The 17,444-nt window shown below is 47.4% G+C and overlaps 1 protein-coding gene across 3 annotated transcripts in view; it reads left to right on the forward strand.

The window, feature by feature from the left end:
* Positions 1-17,444, forward strand: part of EP300 (EP300 lysine acetyltransferase) — a 132,863-nt gene that overhangs the window by 84,618 nt on the left and 30,801 nt on the right. For 2 of the 3 annotated variants that reach the window (XM_077830522.1, XM_077830540.1), the window contains exons 11-16: positions 767-844; positions 1,459-1,568; positions 2,052-2,210; positions 2,611-3,054; positions 3,622-3,813; positions 4,875-5,031. In XM_077830522.1, coding sequence (XP_077686648.1) covers positions 767-844; positions 1,459-1,568; positions 2,052-2,210; positions 2,611-3,054; positions 3,622-3,813; positions 4,875-5,031 — 1,140 coding nt within the window. The remainder of the gene's footprint in view (positions 1-766; positions 845-1,458; positions 1,569-2,051; positions 2,211-2,610; positions 3,055-3,621; positions 3,814-4,874; positions 5,032-17,444) is intronic. The other variant, XM_077830530.1, reaches the window with a different exon arrangement.

Raw genomic sequence — 17,444 nt, forward strand, 5'->3', positions numbered from 1 at the left:
AGAGCTATTCCCTTTGCTCAGTATGGCCATTCTCCTGACAGGCCACCTACCTCTAAGAATGAGGGGATTTTTTTTCTCTTGTGCTCATTTAGTTTTTGAGCTTTAGAAGCATTTTCCAAATAGGAATTTAATTGAATATTGAATTTCATGCAGGCTGCTAAACAGCCATCATATTGTAATGAGTTTTGCTCACCAGACTGGGGTTAGATGGAATTAGTGATGTAGAGGCAAAAAGCTAAATGTTTTTCCCAATCCCCTGAGCCATCCATTCACCTCAGAATGTCACTCTACAATTTGGTTAGTCTAAGGTTTTTTAAAAGTGAGGATGCATTTTGATAAAAAGTTTGTGAACTTGATTTCAGTGTATGAGATACAGGTCCTTTCAAGGTTGGTACTCTAATTGAATTTATCAGTCTGCTGTTTAACCTATACAGAACAGTGTTAACACTGCTTAATAGTGCATGAGACATTTTAAGCCTCTGGCATCTAGTCATTGTAGCTCCTTAATATGCTGCAAATTAGTCCTCAACTTCACAAAGTTCAGACTTCTTAAACTATTTTTGGTTAAGAAATAGCACACGTGTTTGTATTTACAAGTTTTTCCATCTTTGTTCCATTGAGTCATCTTTTAGGACCTAACGTGGTCTCACTGTGTTTGGAGTTGATTTGAATATTTCCCAATAAAGTAATTGTTGTAAAAGTGAAGTTTGAGAGGATGGACTGTTGTCTTAACTCCCCAACCTCTGTTTCTCCAACTCTTTTTCAGATGGTCCCCTTCCTGACCCAACCATGATTCGTGCCAGTGTGCCAAATCAGATGATGAATCGCATGCAGACACAGCCGGGTAAGTGTCCAAAGAAAGGAAGCCCATGTAATTCTAAATGAATGTGGATGAAGTCTTGGATTCTGCCTTCCCCAATGGTTATATGACATCAAGCAGTCCTCACTGGAGTCTGCTAGAATGTAGTTTTCTCTGCTCTTCCTTACCATTTGTTTAAAATCATCTTCCTCCTATGATATAGTGCTTCATGATCCTGGAAGAATGAGAGCTGTTTGTCTTGGATTTCAGCTGTTTGTTAAATTAAAAGGTGGTATTTGAGAGTGTGGATTGGATGAATGGTTCTGTTGGTTTTGGGGGAGAGTTTTCCAGATTCTAAAATTACAGAGTATAGTCTCTTGTAAATCAACATTTTAAAATATTAGTAAAATCACCAAAATGCATACCTGAAAGCAATTTCATAGATACACGTATCTTTCAGGAAAGCCTAGTTTGTGTTCTGAAGGAATGTGAAGGAGTTCGAGTTGACATGTTAAACTTGATTTCAAACTCTGCCAAGCAACTGGTTAATGTAAAGACAGATTTCTCTTAGCATATTGGAGTTGTGTGTAAAACATTGAATGACGTCCAAATGAGAACTGAAACCTTTATTTTAAAATCTTTTTGGGGTAAATATACAGGAATGAACCAGTTTGGCCAGATGAACATGCAACTGTCCCCCATGGGTCCTCGGCAAACTCCTCCTCTTCAGCACCCTGGACAGCTAAGCCAGGCTGGGGCCATGAACCAGGTCAGGATGTTTTTCAGTCCAGTATGTTGAACTCTTTAGGTTTGGTGTTCCTGTTTAATTATGGTTATCCAAACAGTAATTCTTTGCTTGCTCTATGGTCCTGTTGTTTCTCCCTTTGCATCTCCACTATGAGTAGCCAGTCTTCACAAATCAGTGAGGGAACTGCTAATACTGGCTTAGATTTAAATTGTGTGTGCAGTTACAGCCTTGAAACAGTGGAATTTATCAGAAACTAACCCAAAAAACTTGAGGCATGATCCCAGTCTGAATTCCAGAACTCCTATCATAAACTGCATTAGGAAGTAACTGTAAAAATATCTTCCTGCTTTTGAGCAGAGCATTAGCATATTTGCCATGCTGCATCACGTAAGTGGCTGTCAGATCTGTCAATTGCTCTGCCATACAGTGGATGTTACGTTATAGAATTTTATTTTTAAGGGTGGGTATGTATCCACTGTGAAATAAGCCTTTCCTTTTTTCCAGCAGATGGGATTTGCTTCACGTATGCAGCAGCCAGGGGTTGGCCAACCTTCCAGCCAAAATCAGTTTCTGCAACAGAACCAGTTCCCTGCTTCCTCCCCAGGAATGAATGCGACAAACATGCCTATGACCCAGCCTGGCAATCAGACACCAGTGTCTCAAGTATGTTCTTCACTTAAGGGAGCAGTTTCACTGACAGGCTCTGTGAGCTGGTTTTATTATTTTTTTTTCAATTGGGTAATTGGAGGAATAGGGAATGTTGTTCTTTAATGCTTATTTAAATATCAGTGAAAACTGGTTAATTGTATTTAAATTTTTCTTAGGAGTTGTGGGAAACCTAAACACTGCAGCATTGTGCATGTGAACAAAAATGTCAAATTGAACAATCCCATTCATTTCACTAAAGTAAATGAAATGCAAAAAGTCAACAGTATTGCTAGTCATACTTTTAAACTGATAGGTGTTAGTAACTCAGGTAAAAAGTGGCCACTTGAAGGTAATCCCTTCCCTTCTCGCACTTGTTGTCTCAAGTCATTGTATATATTTACTTGTTTTCCCACAGGCACAAATGACCAGCTCTTCCTGTCCTGTGAACTCTCCTGTAATGGCTCCAGGTTCTCAAGGGAGCCATATTCACTGCCCACCTCTTCCACAGCCTACCTTGCACCGAAACTCTCCCTCTCCAGTACCTAGCCGCACCCCAACACCTCACCACACTCCCCCAGGTCTGGGATCCCAGCAGCAGCAGCCGCAAGCAACACCAGCAGCCACCACCACTGCCCCCACCCCTACATCAATGCCACCTGGACCGCAGTCACAAACTATGCACCCCCCGCAGAGGCAGACTCCAACGCCTCCACAGGCACAGCTGCCTCCACAAGTCCAACCTCCAGTTCCAGTCACCCCTTCGGCAGAGCAACAGCAGCAACCCCTGTCACAACAGAGCACGACTGCATCTGTGCCCACCCCAACAGCACCACTGCAGCCTCAGCATCCCACAACACCTGTAAGAAAATATTTTTATTTCTATGCTTTCCCCAGGGATACTCAGATGTGAGACTCTTTCAGACAGGATCTTTGTTTACTTGTCCTATGTCCAAGACAATGGTGAACAACCTGTTTAAGAGGCATCTGAACCAATATGGGTATGCATTACATTTGAGAAGTACATTTTTGTCTGAAGACCCAGGACCAGTAAACTGGACACTGGAACCCCTGACACTTCCATGTTGGAAGGGTTTTAGAGAATTTTAGTGCACATTCAGGAGCCTACTTCAAAATATAGTAGATGTATCTCTTAATGCATTTATTTCCATGCATGTGTATGGGTGGAATTGTACAGTAGGCATATCAAATTGTTAAAATGCCATGCTGTCCAAAGCAGATTTCAATAGCATGTTTCCTCAGACCAGAGTTGTGCAACAGTCAGGTTTTTTTTTTTCAAGGGAGGGGAATAAGTGAGGTGCAGTTAAATTTGAGGAAACATGATAGCAAATGAAAAGCACATCTTAATGAAGTAAACTTTGCAGCATAATTGCTTGGCCCTTTTTAGTCACTGTGAGTTTCCCTGCAGCTTTCACAGCCGGCTGTAAGCATTGATGGGCAGGTATCAAACCCACCATCCACCAGCAGCACAGAAGTGAACTCGCAACAGACTATCCCTGAGCAGCAGCAGCAGCCACTCTTGCAGGAAGTGAAAATGGATATTAAAATGGAAGAAGAGGGGCCAGAACAAACAGAGCTCCAGATGGAGGAGAAACCAGAGGTGAGAGGATAGCTAAATTTTTCTGGCATGAATTGGTTGGGCAAGGTCAGTACTTATATGAGAGATGGAAGAGAGATGAGAGTGCTGTGATTCATCGATTCATAGATACTAAGGTCAGAAGGGACCATTATGATCATCTAGTCCGACCTCCTGCACAACGCAGGCCACAGAATCTCACCCATCCACTCCTGTGAAAAACCTCTCACCTATGCCTGTGCTATTGAAGTCCTCAAATCGTGGTTTAAAGACTTCAAGGAGCAGAGAATCCTCCAGCAAGTGACCCGTGCCCCATGCTGCAGAGGAAGGCAAAAGAAGAGGATGTTCCCTCTAGGGCTCTGGCTAAGCTAGCACTAGATCCCAGCTGCACCATTATTTTAGGCACTCTCTCCTAGACCTGTTTCTGAGCGGGGGTAGATGACAGTGCTTAAAATGGTGGCAGCAGCCAGTAGGCTCTTGGCATTGAGGTCCTCAATTTTGCCAACCCAGTGAGAGCTGAGCATGTGCCTGCAACTGTTACTTTTCTGTAAAATGTTCCCTAGTGTAATCAGTCACTATAGGATTAATTCCCTAGAATAGTGAACTGTGCTGTTGTGGGTTATATCTTTGATCTGAAAAACTAGAGTCCTGATCACTTTTCATTAAAGGAACTTGTGGCCTCATGGGAAAGTAGCTTTACTTTTTGTCTAGAAGGGATAGAAACTATAGTGTCCTCACATTAAAAGCCAAACAGGAGACTAGATCCTAGTGATCAGGGAGGTGGGATTCCCCACCAATTGCATGGGATAGAGGAAAGGGTGGGGGGATCAGTCTTTGTGATTTAGTGTTAAATAAATTACCCATAGAACAATTTGAATCTTGGCAGAGACCACATGGGGAGAAGTGAAGAAGGAGCTTAGGGGAGAGCCAGGATGAGTGAGGAAGGGTCATTTTTTCCAAAGAAAGAAATGGCAGGCAAGCTGTAGCTAAGCCCAGAAGAGACATTGCCTTACTATATCCTCACAACAAGAGCAAATGAGGGGCTTATATTGAATTAAGTGAAGGGAATCTGATCTGCTTTTCAGATTAAAGTGGAACCAGTGGTGAAGGAATGTATAACAGCACCAATGGAGCAAGAAGAGAAGAAACCAGAAGTGAAGTCAGAAATGAAGGAAGAGGAAGAAAGACCCAATACTCCAGCTACTCAGTCTTCTCCAGCACCAGGACAGTCTAAGAGGAAAAGTAAGCAAGAAAACTGTTGTGGTCTTGGGATTCAAATCTCTGGGGGGTGTTGACCTGAATTTTATGGGTTAGTTGTTATGGCTCGCCACTGATGCCATCCGAACAGAAGATTTATAGGTTCTTGTCCAATTCAGACTAAAGGGTCCGAGAACTCAGAGTTCTATATCGGGAGAGGACTCTCGGGGTGCTTGGCACAAATACTTGCACTGAGGACAATACCAAACTGATAAAAGCTTTATTGAGATTAACAAAAGAATAATAAATGGTATGAAACTTATGACTGCAAAACAGTAAAAGAATTCCAAAACTCCTGGTGGTAACTTTCCTATTATAAGTACCTTAACCTAACATACTCTCAACATTCCTTGAGGACCCAGTAATAGGAGGTGAGGGACCAGCCTTACTTCTGGTATGCCCAGTAACACAATGGTTCCCCAATAGTTGGGAATGTTGAGTAGTTATACTATACTACACAAGCTGAGGTGATAGAAGATAGTCTATAAAATATAGGGGAACAAAGAAAAGAGACTCTAAGATATTCTTACATAGTATTTTATAGGATCCTGACGCTATGTAATTCAGGCCCAACCTACTATACCCAAATCTTATTTCCATACCCTAAGAAATTTATGGATACCCTTATCCTATAGGTTAGTGGATTGTGACGCTTACTCTCTACATATTAATAAGGATTGACTCATTCCAAAAACTGCCAACCTAGACTCTCTTGGCGACTTCCAGGTTTGTGGTGTACCCTGCAGTTACCAACCGGTTGCAGATGCCAGATAAACCTGTTCAGTGTTGTGTGTAGCTCCTCCCTTCGGTTCCCCAAAGTTCAGGGACCATTTTTATCTGTGCCAAAGGTTGCCATCGTTTATGCTGATTTACTCTTAACTGATCAGATTTTAGCTATTTAGCTGATCTTACTGGATACTACAGTTTGAACTCCTATAACGCAGGAAGACCCCTGTTCTCCTTCAAGTGATTGTGAACGTGTACATTCCACTGCAGGTGAATGCACCCTCCAGTGCACTCAAGTTGGAGACTTTTGCCAGCTGTGTCACCAAGGCAGTCTGCGTCACTGCTGTCTTCATGCTGGGAGCTGAGGGCATAAAAGGGGAATGGCCACCACCTCCTTCTTAGTTCTTTCTTGGTGCCTGTGGTAAGAGTTGGCACTCCCTGTCATTGTTTAGCTTTGATTATCCAGCCTTTAGAGAAATACTTCTGTTACACATAATTAGAGTTATAGTTTAGGCTTAGTTTAATCCCCAGCATTCAAATAAACAGGGCCATGATCACTGTTATGGATAGGCACAAAAGCTGCCTAATTTGCCTGGGGAGGGGGATGGGCATGGGCATGGGCATGTGAGACACAAATGTCTTACTGGTGCCTCTTTTCCAACATGGAGGAAGAAACGGAGGAATTTCTGCCTTAAAATTCATTTTATGGAAGAGGCAATGCATTCCTCTTCAGAACCTGACCCTAATCGCAAGAGGATGGACAACTTGTCCATGAGGAGTGTCCCTCCAGCTGTCTCAGCTTCTGAGCCCAGATTTGTTGAGAAACACCACTCTTTCTCTTCTCTCGCAGCCTCTTCAAGGCATTTTAACCATCTTTGTCTTCTGAGACTGGTAGGGAGTTGAAGCCTCACTCTTCACCTCACAGGAAAATCTCAGAAGATTTCCAGTGCCAAGTCAAGGTCTAGTTGCACACTGATTCTCACCAGCACCATCTGAGACTGCACCATCCACTCTGGTTCCATTGAGATCAGCATCTCTACTGTTATCTAGAGCATCCTCATCCTCAGCATTTGGGTCCTATACATACCATAGGCAGTGAGAACAGAACATTTGCCTCTGATTTTGGTGCCACCAACAGTGCAGGCCTTACTTGCAGCAAAGGACCTTTTGTGTCTTCCCCTGCTGGACTCTCCTTTACTATATTGTCCAGCGCCAATAGTAAGTCTCAACCGTTACTGTTGGCCCTGACATTTACAGTCATGGCTCCATCATTTCCATTGGCTTCTTGAATACAGCCCTCGTTGACAGCATCAACCTATCCTTTTGCCTTCCTGTCTCGCTTCCATGACTGTTGGATATATCCTCCATGTCAGTACCTTTAGGACATGATCCCGATTTTTGATGGTGCCGAGATGCTCACAAACGCCAATTGGAGCATCTCCTCCATTCACCTAGGGGAGTCATATTTCCTTCAGACTTTGACCATGGTAGACCCATATCTCCACCAAGGAGGTTCAGGTCATGCTCTAGAGGTGCCTGAATCAAGGGGCAAGATTGGCATTCTTACAAAGAGGCCCCTGTGTGGTACATACCACCATTCATGGTTCAAAGATTGGAATGGAACACCTACCCCTGCCCCCCAGCTTTATTGGGCATCTTGGACTGATCCAAGAGAGTCTAGATCCCTGTCAGTCTAAGGGGAGATTCCTTTCTCCCATACTGGGGACTTCTAGGGAAGATTCTTCTACAAACCCTCAGCCCCTTCTTTTGTTGGAGCAAGCAGAGGAAGAGGATGCAAGGGAGGAATGTCTAGATAATAACCCCACCCTCCCCCCAATATTTTGTCTTCCTGGATGAGGCCATCACTTCAGAATTGATGTTACACCCCAGTAACAAAGAAAAAACAGCTTATGCCTCAAACGTGTTACAGACCATTCTGTTAGCTAAGGTCTCAGGAGACCTCTAAAAGAAGGTCTAAGCCTGCTAGACATTGTCAATTGTCATTGTCAATGGCAGCCCCTTTTCACCAGACCTCTTAGAACTCCGAAGCCAGTTTTGACTACTTGATTGAGGACAGCACACCAACTATATCTCATCTCCCACCATTTAGAAAGCATTTACCTCTTTTGTAGTTTTTGGAAAGAGATTACATCAGCCAAGTGGGCACTCAAAACAGTAAGGGAGGGATTCATTATTAGTTAAATTCCTTTCCTTTCCCCAGTCCACTTTTCCCATCCCTTCTTCAGGAAGTAGTGTCTTTTTTTTCTAAATTGGGAGGCATACAGCAGGTTCCTTATCAACACAGAATGGAAAGGTTTATTTTCCCAGTACTTCCCAATTCCCAACAAGATGGTCTTTGATCCATTCTAGACCTAAAAAAAATGAACCAGTTAGAAAACCAACTTGCTTCAGTTATCCCTTCTGTGGAGATTGGTATGCTGCCCTCAATTTATAGGATGTTTACTTTCATGTGGCAGTACACCCTGACTACTAAAATTATCTTTGGTTCATAGCAGGCAGCAAGAACTACCAGTACGTGATGCTTCCCTTTGGGTTATTATTGGCCCCAAGGGTATTCACTAAGTGCATGATGGTGGTAGCATCCCACTGCCTAGGCATACAAATGTTTCCTTACCAAGATAGTTGGCTACTTCAGGGAAGATCAAGTATCCATGTCCAAAACAGCATTCTCGTCATCAGACATCTGTTCTCTCATATGGGTTTAAAACTAAATGTAGAGAAATCGGAATTATGACAACACAATGAAAAACCTTCATAGAAGCAGTCCTCTGTGCACCATGGCTTACTTCCCCGTGGACAGTTTTCAGTCCATAGTCTCTGTTCAAAACCCTCAAATCCAACCCAATGACAACAGAGCATTTGTCCACAACTCCTGGGTCACATGGCCATGTGCATGTATGTGACTCTGCATGCTAAATTTCACATCAGATGTCTGCAGACCTGGCTCCACTTGGTATATCAGCCAAGCAGAAATTCACAGGACATTTGCACCTGTCTGAGTGCTTTAGTCCCTGGATTGGTGGTTGGACCATCCGAACATATGCAAAGGGGTTTCCTTTTTCATACCAGAACCAAATATGACTCTTGTGACACACACATCTACTAAGGGTTGCCATGGTAGGATGTGTGTGTGGGGTGGGAGGGATCTCAGTCAACTTTAGGCTCAAGTACTTAGGTTGCCTCAGGAGGCTTCACTCCTTATAAATGTGCTGGCACTTCAAGCTATGTGTTGGGCCTGCAAGATATTTACATCAACCATTAGGAATCAGGTGGTTCAAGTTCTCAGACAACACCACTGCTGTGTTTTTCCTGAACAAGCAGGGAGGTGCAGTATTGTCTGAGTTACGCCAGGAAGCGATCCATTTGTGGATCCTCTATATAAAGGTCTCACTAAAAAGCCTTTCACTTTCCAGGGGTGAGGAATGCTCTTATGGATTCCATCAGCAGGTAGTTTATAGACCAGCACAAATGGTCAATAAGAAGACATTTTGCTCTAGGTCTTCCGCCAGTGGGGTTACCCAATTAATAGACCTTTTTGCAGCCAACCTGAGCAACAAATGTAAGAGATTCTGCTCCAGAGCAAGGGGAAGCCCAGGGTTCCATGACAGATGCCCTTCTTCTTCTTCTTCAAGTGCTTGCTCATGTCCATTCCATTCTAGGTGTGCGCACACCCACTCGCACAGTTGTTGGAGACTTCTGCCTTAGTGGTATCTGTAGGGTTGGCTGAGGTGCTCCCTTGAGTGCCGTGCTCATGCGTCAGTATATTAGGCACCACCGACTCTACGCCCTCTCAGTTCCTTCTTACTGCCCGTGATGATTGGTTGGAGCGCCTTGTCTTGCAGATTGCAAGAGCATTAGCAGTTCTTTACAGCCTTTATCTTCTTCAGATGTAGTTTGTAGGTACTTAGTTAGCCATTAAGTTTTAGGTTAGTTGGTAATTAGTCCTGGATGGGACTTTGCCCTGAAGTGGGGCATGCCCCGCTCTCCCAGCTTCAAACCAAGCTCGACATGCAGCAGGTCAATGCATATCAGTGACCCCCCACGACAGCTGCTTGAAGTGTTTGGGGGAATCCCATAGAAAGGACAAGAGTCAAATCTGTAAAAACTTTCGACATAGAACCCAAAGAAGCAGGATATCTGCTTGAGGGCCCTCCTCATGGAGGCTGCACTTGGTCCTGCATCAGAGCCCTCCCACTTGGACCCCATGCCGAGCGCTTCGGTATGGAGCACACCGCTGGCACTAGGCACTGCCTGGCACCATTTCCCCTTTGCCAGTGCCTAAGAAGCAGCAAAAGAAGAGCCCCCTACCACTGGAATGAAACGGGGCTTTGGGCAAAGGACAGATGTCAGGCCAGATGCCCCCCAGAGCTTCACCAGGGATTCAACTCCAGGGAGAGGCAGGGGACCCCGGTCCCTCCCAGGGCCCTCATTGCCCAAGGTGGCCCCTGCAGCTAAAGAACAAGTAGGCCGACTGGCACTGCAGGTGCTACACCAGGCAGCAGACTCTGCTAAAACCCTGACGTCTAAGGCCAAGCTGATCATGGGACCGCCTCATAGGGCAGTGGAACACCCTCGGTCACCAGACCGCAGGCGCAGATCTCTGTGGTCTCGGACCCCGGTACCGTATCCTAGATCTCCAACTAGAAGGTCCAGGTCCTCAATATGCTCTCCACCTGCAAGACATGGGACACCGGAATCGAGACACCAGTCCCCATACCACCATACTGGCGAGCTTCTTGTTTGAAATCGCCGAGGCCCAGGTCACCTTCACCCAGACGGTCTCCCAGATGTCGGTCCTTGCCCAGGCGGGGCCGCTCCTTGTCACGGCAGTGGTCCCCTTCCCTCCATTCATCAGGCAGGCGCAGTTTCTCGCCCTCACCTCGCCGGTCGCCGACCAGAGTCAGTCGGCAGACTCAGGCCTCGACAGTTCCACCCTGGTTGCCAGAAGGGCAGTGGTCCGAGTCGGACTGGGAGTTCAGCCCCTCGTCAAGAAGGGGTGATTTGCTGCTGACTTGTGAGACCGGCGCAGCACCCGCAGCAACAACATGGCAGCAGGGACAGTGGCCCACTCAATGGTGGTATTGGAATCCGTGGGGTGTGCCAGTAATGCCGGTCCCATGTTCTCACTAGCTCTCCCAGGCCACCTCGGACAAACTGGCCCTGCTGACACTGGAGTCAGAATGCGGTTCCAAATCTGACACGGGCAGCGCACCAAACCCCAGCACTTAAGGAGCTGTCCCCAGAGAGGGAGAGGAAACCTGCTCCTCCACAGGTGATGCAGTCGTCATCCCCTCTTCACGCACCCTCCAGTGGGGTCGCTGGTTGTGTCCACTGTGAATGAAAGGCACAGGCCTGGCTGCATTAGTGGCAGACCAAAGAACAAATATGCCAAGAGACTTGATTTATTTGGCAGAGAGATTTTATTGGATGGCCAGCCTACAGTTCAGGATGTCTAACCACCAGGCTCTGTTAGGTACAGTTTTAACCTGTGGGACTCCTTTAACAAGTTTGAAGAGGCCCTCCCACAGGATTGAGCCCAGGAGTTCACTGCTTTGGTAGACAAGGGTAGAGTGGTGGCTTGGGGAGCCTTCCACATGGCCTGGGATGCAACTGACTCAGCAGCCAGGGTGGTCGCCTCCATGTTGGCCATGAGGTGCAGCTACTGGTTGCAGTCCTCCAGGTTGTCCCAAGAGATGCAGGCCGCTATTCAGGACCTCCCTTTTGAGGGGGTGGGGTTCTTCTCTGAGCTCACAGACTCAAGGCTCCATGGCCTTAAAGACTCCCGTGCCACCCTCCGCTCCTTGGGCCTTCACACTCAGCAGGGCAGGAAGCCTTTCTGTTCTCTGCCCCTGCAGTCCAGGTCCTGTGGAAATCCCCGATCGGGTTCCTACAGGACAAAGGACAGAGCTAAGGGATCTAAGCAGCGACACCCGTAGTCTTCCCACCCATCTGCTCAGCCTGACCCTTCCAGAAACCAGGAAGGCCAGAAGCAGTCATTTTGATGGTGCTCTCGAGGACGACACCCCAGTCATTTAGAGTCATAGAATATCAGGGTTGGAAGGGACCTCAGGAGGTCATCTCATCCAGCCCCCTGCTCAAAGCAGGACCAATTCCCAGTTAAATCATCCCAGCCAGGGCTTTGTCAAGCCTGACCTTAAAAACCTCAAAGGAAGGAGATTCCACCACCTCCCTAGTTAACGCATTCCAGTGCTTCACCACCCTTCTAGTGAAAAAGTTTTTCCTAATGTCCAACCTAAACGTCCCCCACTGCAACTTGAGATCGTTATTCCTTGTTCTGTCATCTGCTACCACTGAGAACAGTCTAGATCCATCCTCTTTGGAACCCCCTTTCAGGTAGTTGAACGCAGCTATCAAATCCCCCCCCCCCATTCTTCTCTTCTGCAGACTAAATCCCAGTTCCCTCAGCCTCTCCTCATACATCATGTGTTCCAGTCCCCTAATCATTTTTGTTGCCCTCCATTGGACGCTTTCCAATTTTTCCTCATCCTTCTTGTAGTGTGGGGCCCAAAACTGGACACAGTACTCCAGATGAGGCCTCACCAATGTCGAATAGAGGGGAACGATTGGATCCATCCTCCCTCTTTCTCCTCGACTGCCTTCGCCTCTTCTGATCAGTCTGGTCTCGGCTAACCTGGAACTGCTGGGTGCTCAACACAATTTCTTCAGCCTACACCCTGCAATTCGTGGCCGACCCTCCTTCTCTTCCCCCTTCCCCATCCCGCTTCAGGAACCCTTCTCACGAGCAACTGCTTGTCCAGGAGATCAAAAACCTCCTGTGCCGGGGGCAGTAGAGGAGGTCCCTCAGGACATGAAGGGAAAGGGGTTCTACTCTGCTACTTCCTAATCCCGAAAGCAAAAGGGGGCCTCAGACTTATCTTGGACCTGTGTTGTCTCAAGTCTCTCAAGAACTTGAAGTATCACATGGTCTCCCTAGCCTCTATCATCCCCTCCCTGGATCTGGGAGACTGGGACGCCACCCTCGACTTCAAGGACACTTATTTCCATTTTCCCAAGGCACAGGCGCTTTCTTTGTCTTATGCTTTGCCAGCGCCATTTTCAATTCACAGCAATGCCCTTTGGTCTCTTGTCAGCCCCAAGAGTGTTCACAAAGTGCATAGTGGTAGTGGCTATTTATCTCCGGCATCAAGGTGTTCAACCCATACCTTGACAACTGGCTACTAAAGGGCTGGTCCCAGGATCAGGTGGGGTGGCTTCTCAATCTTTTTTTCCACCTGTCATGAGCTGGGCTGGTAATAAAGGAGAGAAAGTCAACCTTAACTCCACTGCAGCGCATAGAATTAATTGGAGTGATGCTCAACTCTACTCGGGCCAGACCCTTCCTTCCTGAGGCTTGGTTCCAAGCCATGGTGGACCTCATCTCGTGCATGCAAGACCACCCTCTCACCATCGCTCACATGTGCCTGCAGTTTTTGGGACACATGGCGGCCTGCACATATGTGGTCTGACGCGCATGGCTCCGCCTCAGGCTCCTGTGGGCATGGCTAGCATCTGTCTACATCCTCAACACGCACAGCATGGTCAGGGCTCCAGACCATGTACTGTCCTCACACACCTGGTGGCAGAATCCTGCGTCAGTGTTGGAAGAAATCCCTTTCACTGCTTCATCCACGTTGGTGATCCTCATCTCTGATGCATCGGACCTGGGGTGGGGAGGCCACCTGGGCAATCTCGGCATGCCAGGTCATTTGTGCAGTCGCGATGGCACCCTACATTTCAACATCAGGGAGCTTAGAGTGGTTTGCCTGGCCTGCCAAGCCTTCCTACCTCACATAGAAAGCAAGATGGTTCAGGTCCTAACAGACAGCCCAGCAACTATGTTCTGTATCAACAAGCAAGGCAGAGCCAGATTGTCTTCCCTTTGCCAGGAAGCCCTCAGGCTCTGGGACTTCTGTCTGCAGCATGACATCTGTCTCGTAGCTGCTCACCTTCCCGGGACCAAGAACACTTTGGTAGATCACCTCAGCAGGATCTTCTCATCTCACCACAAATGGTCCCTCCATCTGGAAGTGGTCAGCTTCATCTTCCACAAGTGGGGAACTTCCCAGGTGGACCTGTTCGTGTCCAGACAAAACAGGAAATGCCACATTTTCTTCTCGATTCGGGGGATCAACAGAGGCTCCCTGTCGGACACTTTTCCGCTCCTGTGCTTGGAGGCTCTGTTTTACACCTTCCCCCCATTATTGTTAATTCAGAGTCCTCATGAAGATCAAGCAGGACAGGGTGAAGATGATCCTCATGGCGCCAGCTTGGCCGTGCCAGCACTGGTTCGGCACACTGCTGGATCTCTCGGTGGGTGCTCTGTTACAGCTACTGCTCTGGCTGGACCTGCTGTCCCAAAACCACGGCAGTCTTCTGCATCTGAACCTAGCGGCACTGCACCTGCTGGCGTGGCTGCTGCATGTTTGAATGAGCAGGAGCAGAAGTGCTCAGCTGATGTCCAACAGGTCCTGTTGGGCAGTAAAAAGCCCTCCACCAGAGCAACTTACCTAGCCAAATGGAAGCGGTTCGCCTGTTGGACCTCAATAAGGGTGTTCAGCCCGAGCAAACCTTGCTGCTGTTAATCCTGGATTACCTTCTGCATCTCAAGCTCCAAGGCCTGTCCCTTTCATCTGTCAACGTCCACTTGGCTGCTATTTTGACCTTTTGTCTGCCGCTCAAGGGTAGGTCAATTTTCGCTCAGGACAGCCTGGTTCTTCAAGGGCCTTGAGCACCTCTACCTGCATGTCAAGGATCCTGTTCCTCTGTGGGACCTGAATCTGGTGCTGTCGCAGCACACGGAGATCTCCCTCCTCCTCCCCCCCGTCTTCCTCCCCAGCCTCTGGCTTCCTGCTCTCTTCTCCTCCTATCTGGAAGGTCACGTTCCTGATTGCAGTAACATCTGTCTGCCGGGTCTCTGAGATTAGGACACTCACCTTGGAACTGCCCTCTACTGGTCTTTTACAAAGACAAGGTCCAGCTGAGGCCACACCTGCGATTTCTGCCCAAGGTAGTCCATTTCATACGAGCCAGGACATTTTCTTACCTGTCTTTTTTTCCAAAGCCACATACGTTGGAGGAAGAGCGTAGGCTGCATTCCCTAGACATCAGGAGAGCGTTCACTTTCTACATTGAAAGTACCAAGCCATTCTGCAAGTCGTTGCGGTGGATGTCCGGGTGAAAGGTCGCACAGTGTCTGCTCAAAGAACTTCTTCTTGGATCACTGTCAGCATTTGCTACTGCTATGATAAGGTGAAGGTGCCCCCTCCAGCATGCGTAACCTCCCACTCGACCAGGGCGCAAGCCTCTTCGGCAGCTTTTTTAGCCCAAGTGCCTATGCAGGACATCTGTAGGGTGGCTACCTGGTCATCCGTCCATACGTTCATGTCCCACTATGCACTTACCCAGCAGGCCTGGGATGATGCTGGCTTCAGTAGGGCAGTACTACAAGCCGCTAAACTCTGAACTCCAAGTCCAGCTCAGAGGATACTGCTTGTGAGTCACCTAGAATGGAATAGACATGGGCAAACACTCGAGGAAGAAAAAACAATTACCTACCTTTTGTAACTGTTCTTCGAGATGAGTTGCTCATTTCCATTCCGTTACCCACCTTCCTACCCCTTTTTCAGAGTTGCCAGCAAGAAGGAACTGAGAGGGCATAGGGTTAGCGGCGCCTAATATACTGACACATGAGCGCGGCACTCAAGGGGGCGCCACAGTCAATCCTACAGATATCACTAAGGTAAAAGTCTCCGACAACTGTGCGAGTGGGCGCGCACATACCTAGAATCGAATGAGAGCAACACATCTCAAAGAACAACAGTTACAAAAAGTAGGTACGGTAACCATTTTTCCCCTGGTTAAGCCATCTGCGGTACACACTCCCTCCAGTCCCTCTCATTCTGAGGATGATCAGGAAACAAAAAAGAGACAAGGCAACTTTCATCCTTGTAGCACTGGCCTGTCAGGGACAACATTGGTTCCAACCTTAATTAGCTCTCCTCTTGGTCACCCATAACTTTCACTGGCTGAGGATCTCCTGGCTCAAAACCAGGACAGGTGTCTGCATCAAAACCTGCAGTCCCTGCACCTCACTGCATCAATGATCTCTGGTTGAGTAATTGTGAGAGATTACGAACCCTAGATGTCAAAGCCAGCTTGGTGAGCAGCAGGAAAGCAGCACCTGAGCCATGTATACAGCAGAATGGAAAACGTTTTTGATCTGGGTGGAATCTCACCATTTACCACCAAATCGCACAGAGATAGTCCAATATACATATAATCAACTGCATCTAAAATCCTCTGATTTCTCAATTAGTTGTTAGTCCACCTAACATGCATCTCTGCCGTGCACCTTCCCATGGATAGTTTTTCTGTGTTTTCACATCCCGTGGTTTCTAGATTTCTAAGGGGTCTTGTTAATGTGTACCTGCCTGTGTCTGATCTGGTACCGTTATGGGATCTGAATCTAGTACTGTCTTGCTTAAAGGCACCCCTTTTGAGCCCCTGGCAGCAACATTTCTTGTGCTGTTCTCAAAGAAACAGAGGGGTTCTTTGTAACAAATTCATGTATTGGGAGAGTTTCAGAGCTTCAGGTGCTTCTAGCTGACGCTCCTTTCACAGTTTTTCACAAAGTTAGTTTCTCTTAGGCTGCAGCCTGAATTTATGCCTAATGTAGTATCAGTATTCCATCTTAATCAGACTGTTAGTCTCCCAGTGTTCTTCCCAAATAGAGCCCTGCTGGGATACAAATTTATATCTGTGGATATAAATTGGTATCCACAGACCTGAAGGGCTCTAATGGGAAGTGTAGTGGTGAAAAGAGCAGTACTGTTGGGTTGCTGCTTCCAGGAACCAGTGCCCCATGCTCACAGCTCCTCTGACATGACTACTGGCTGCAGCCGTACCAGGCTCACTGGCTGCTGTCCCTGGTCACACTAGTGTGTTCAGGCGGCTCACATACCCCCTGGACAGGAGACGCAGACCGCTGAGTGGAAGTGATTCTTGTCTGGGAGTGTGCGTGCCACTTGAACGCACCAGCGTGACCAGGGACAGCTGCCGGTGAGTCTGGTGCCCGCCCCAGTGGACAGGGCTCGGAGCAGTACAGCCATGCCGGAGGAGCTGCTGGTGTGGGGTGCTGGCTCCTAGGAGTGGCAGCCCAAAGTGCTGCTCCTTTCACCACTGTGATTCCCAGTAGAGCCCTGCAGCTCCACAGATACAGATTTTTATGTCCACAGATATGAATTTGTATCCGCTCAGGGCTCTATTCCCAAGCCCTCATTCTCAAGGCTGAAGAAAAGCTTCACTCCTAGTGTGTTTGCAGTGCTTTGGCATTTTACCTGGACACTTTAGTTTTTCACAAAGTCTTGCAGGCTGTTTATAGCCTGTGCTCAGCATCTCATTGGATTTTGGACTGCAGATTTTGCTATGATCTTACAGTCTCTTCCACTATGGGTAATGGCACATTCCACTAGGGCTCATTCCACTTCATCAACCTCCCTGACCAGCATTCCTGTAGTGGACACCTGCAAAGCAGCAGTGTGGTTGGTACATGCCTTCTCCAGATGCTGATGTTAATGTAGTGTAATAAGTTGGTGCTTCAGTTTCTTTTCAAATAATCTGAAGTCCCTCCA

The sequence above is a fragment of the Eretmochelys imbricata genome, chromosome 1 (assembly GCF_965152235.1).
Source record: "Eretmochelys imbricata isolate rEreImb1 chromosome 1, rEreImb1.hap1, whole genome shotgun sequence".
Classification (NCBI taxonomy): Eukaryota; Metazoa; Chordata; order Testudines; family Cheloniidae; genus Eretmochelys; species Eretmochelys imbricata.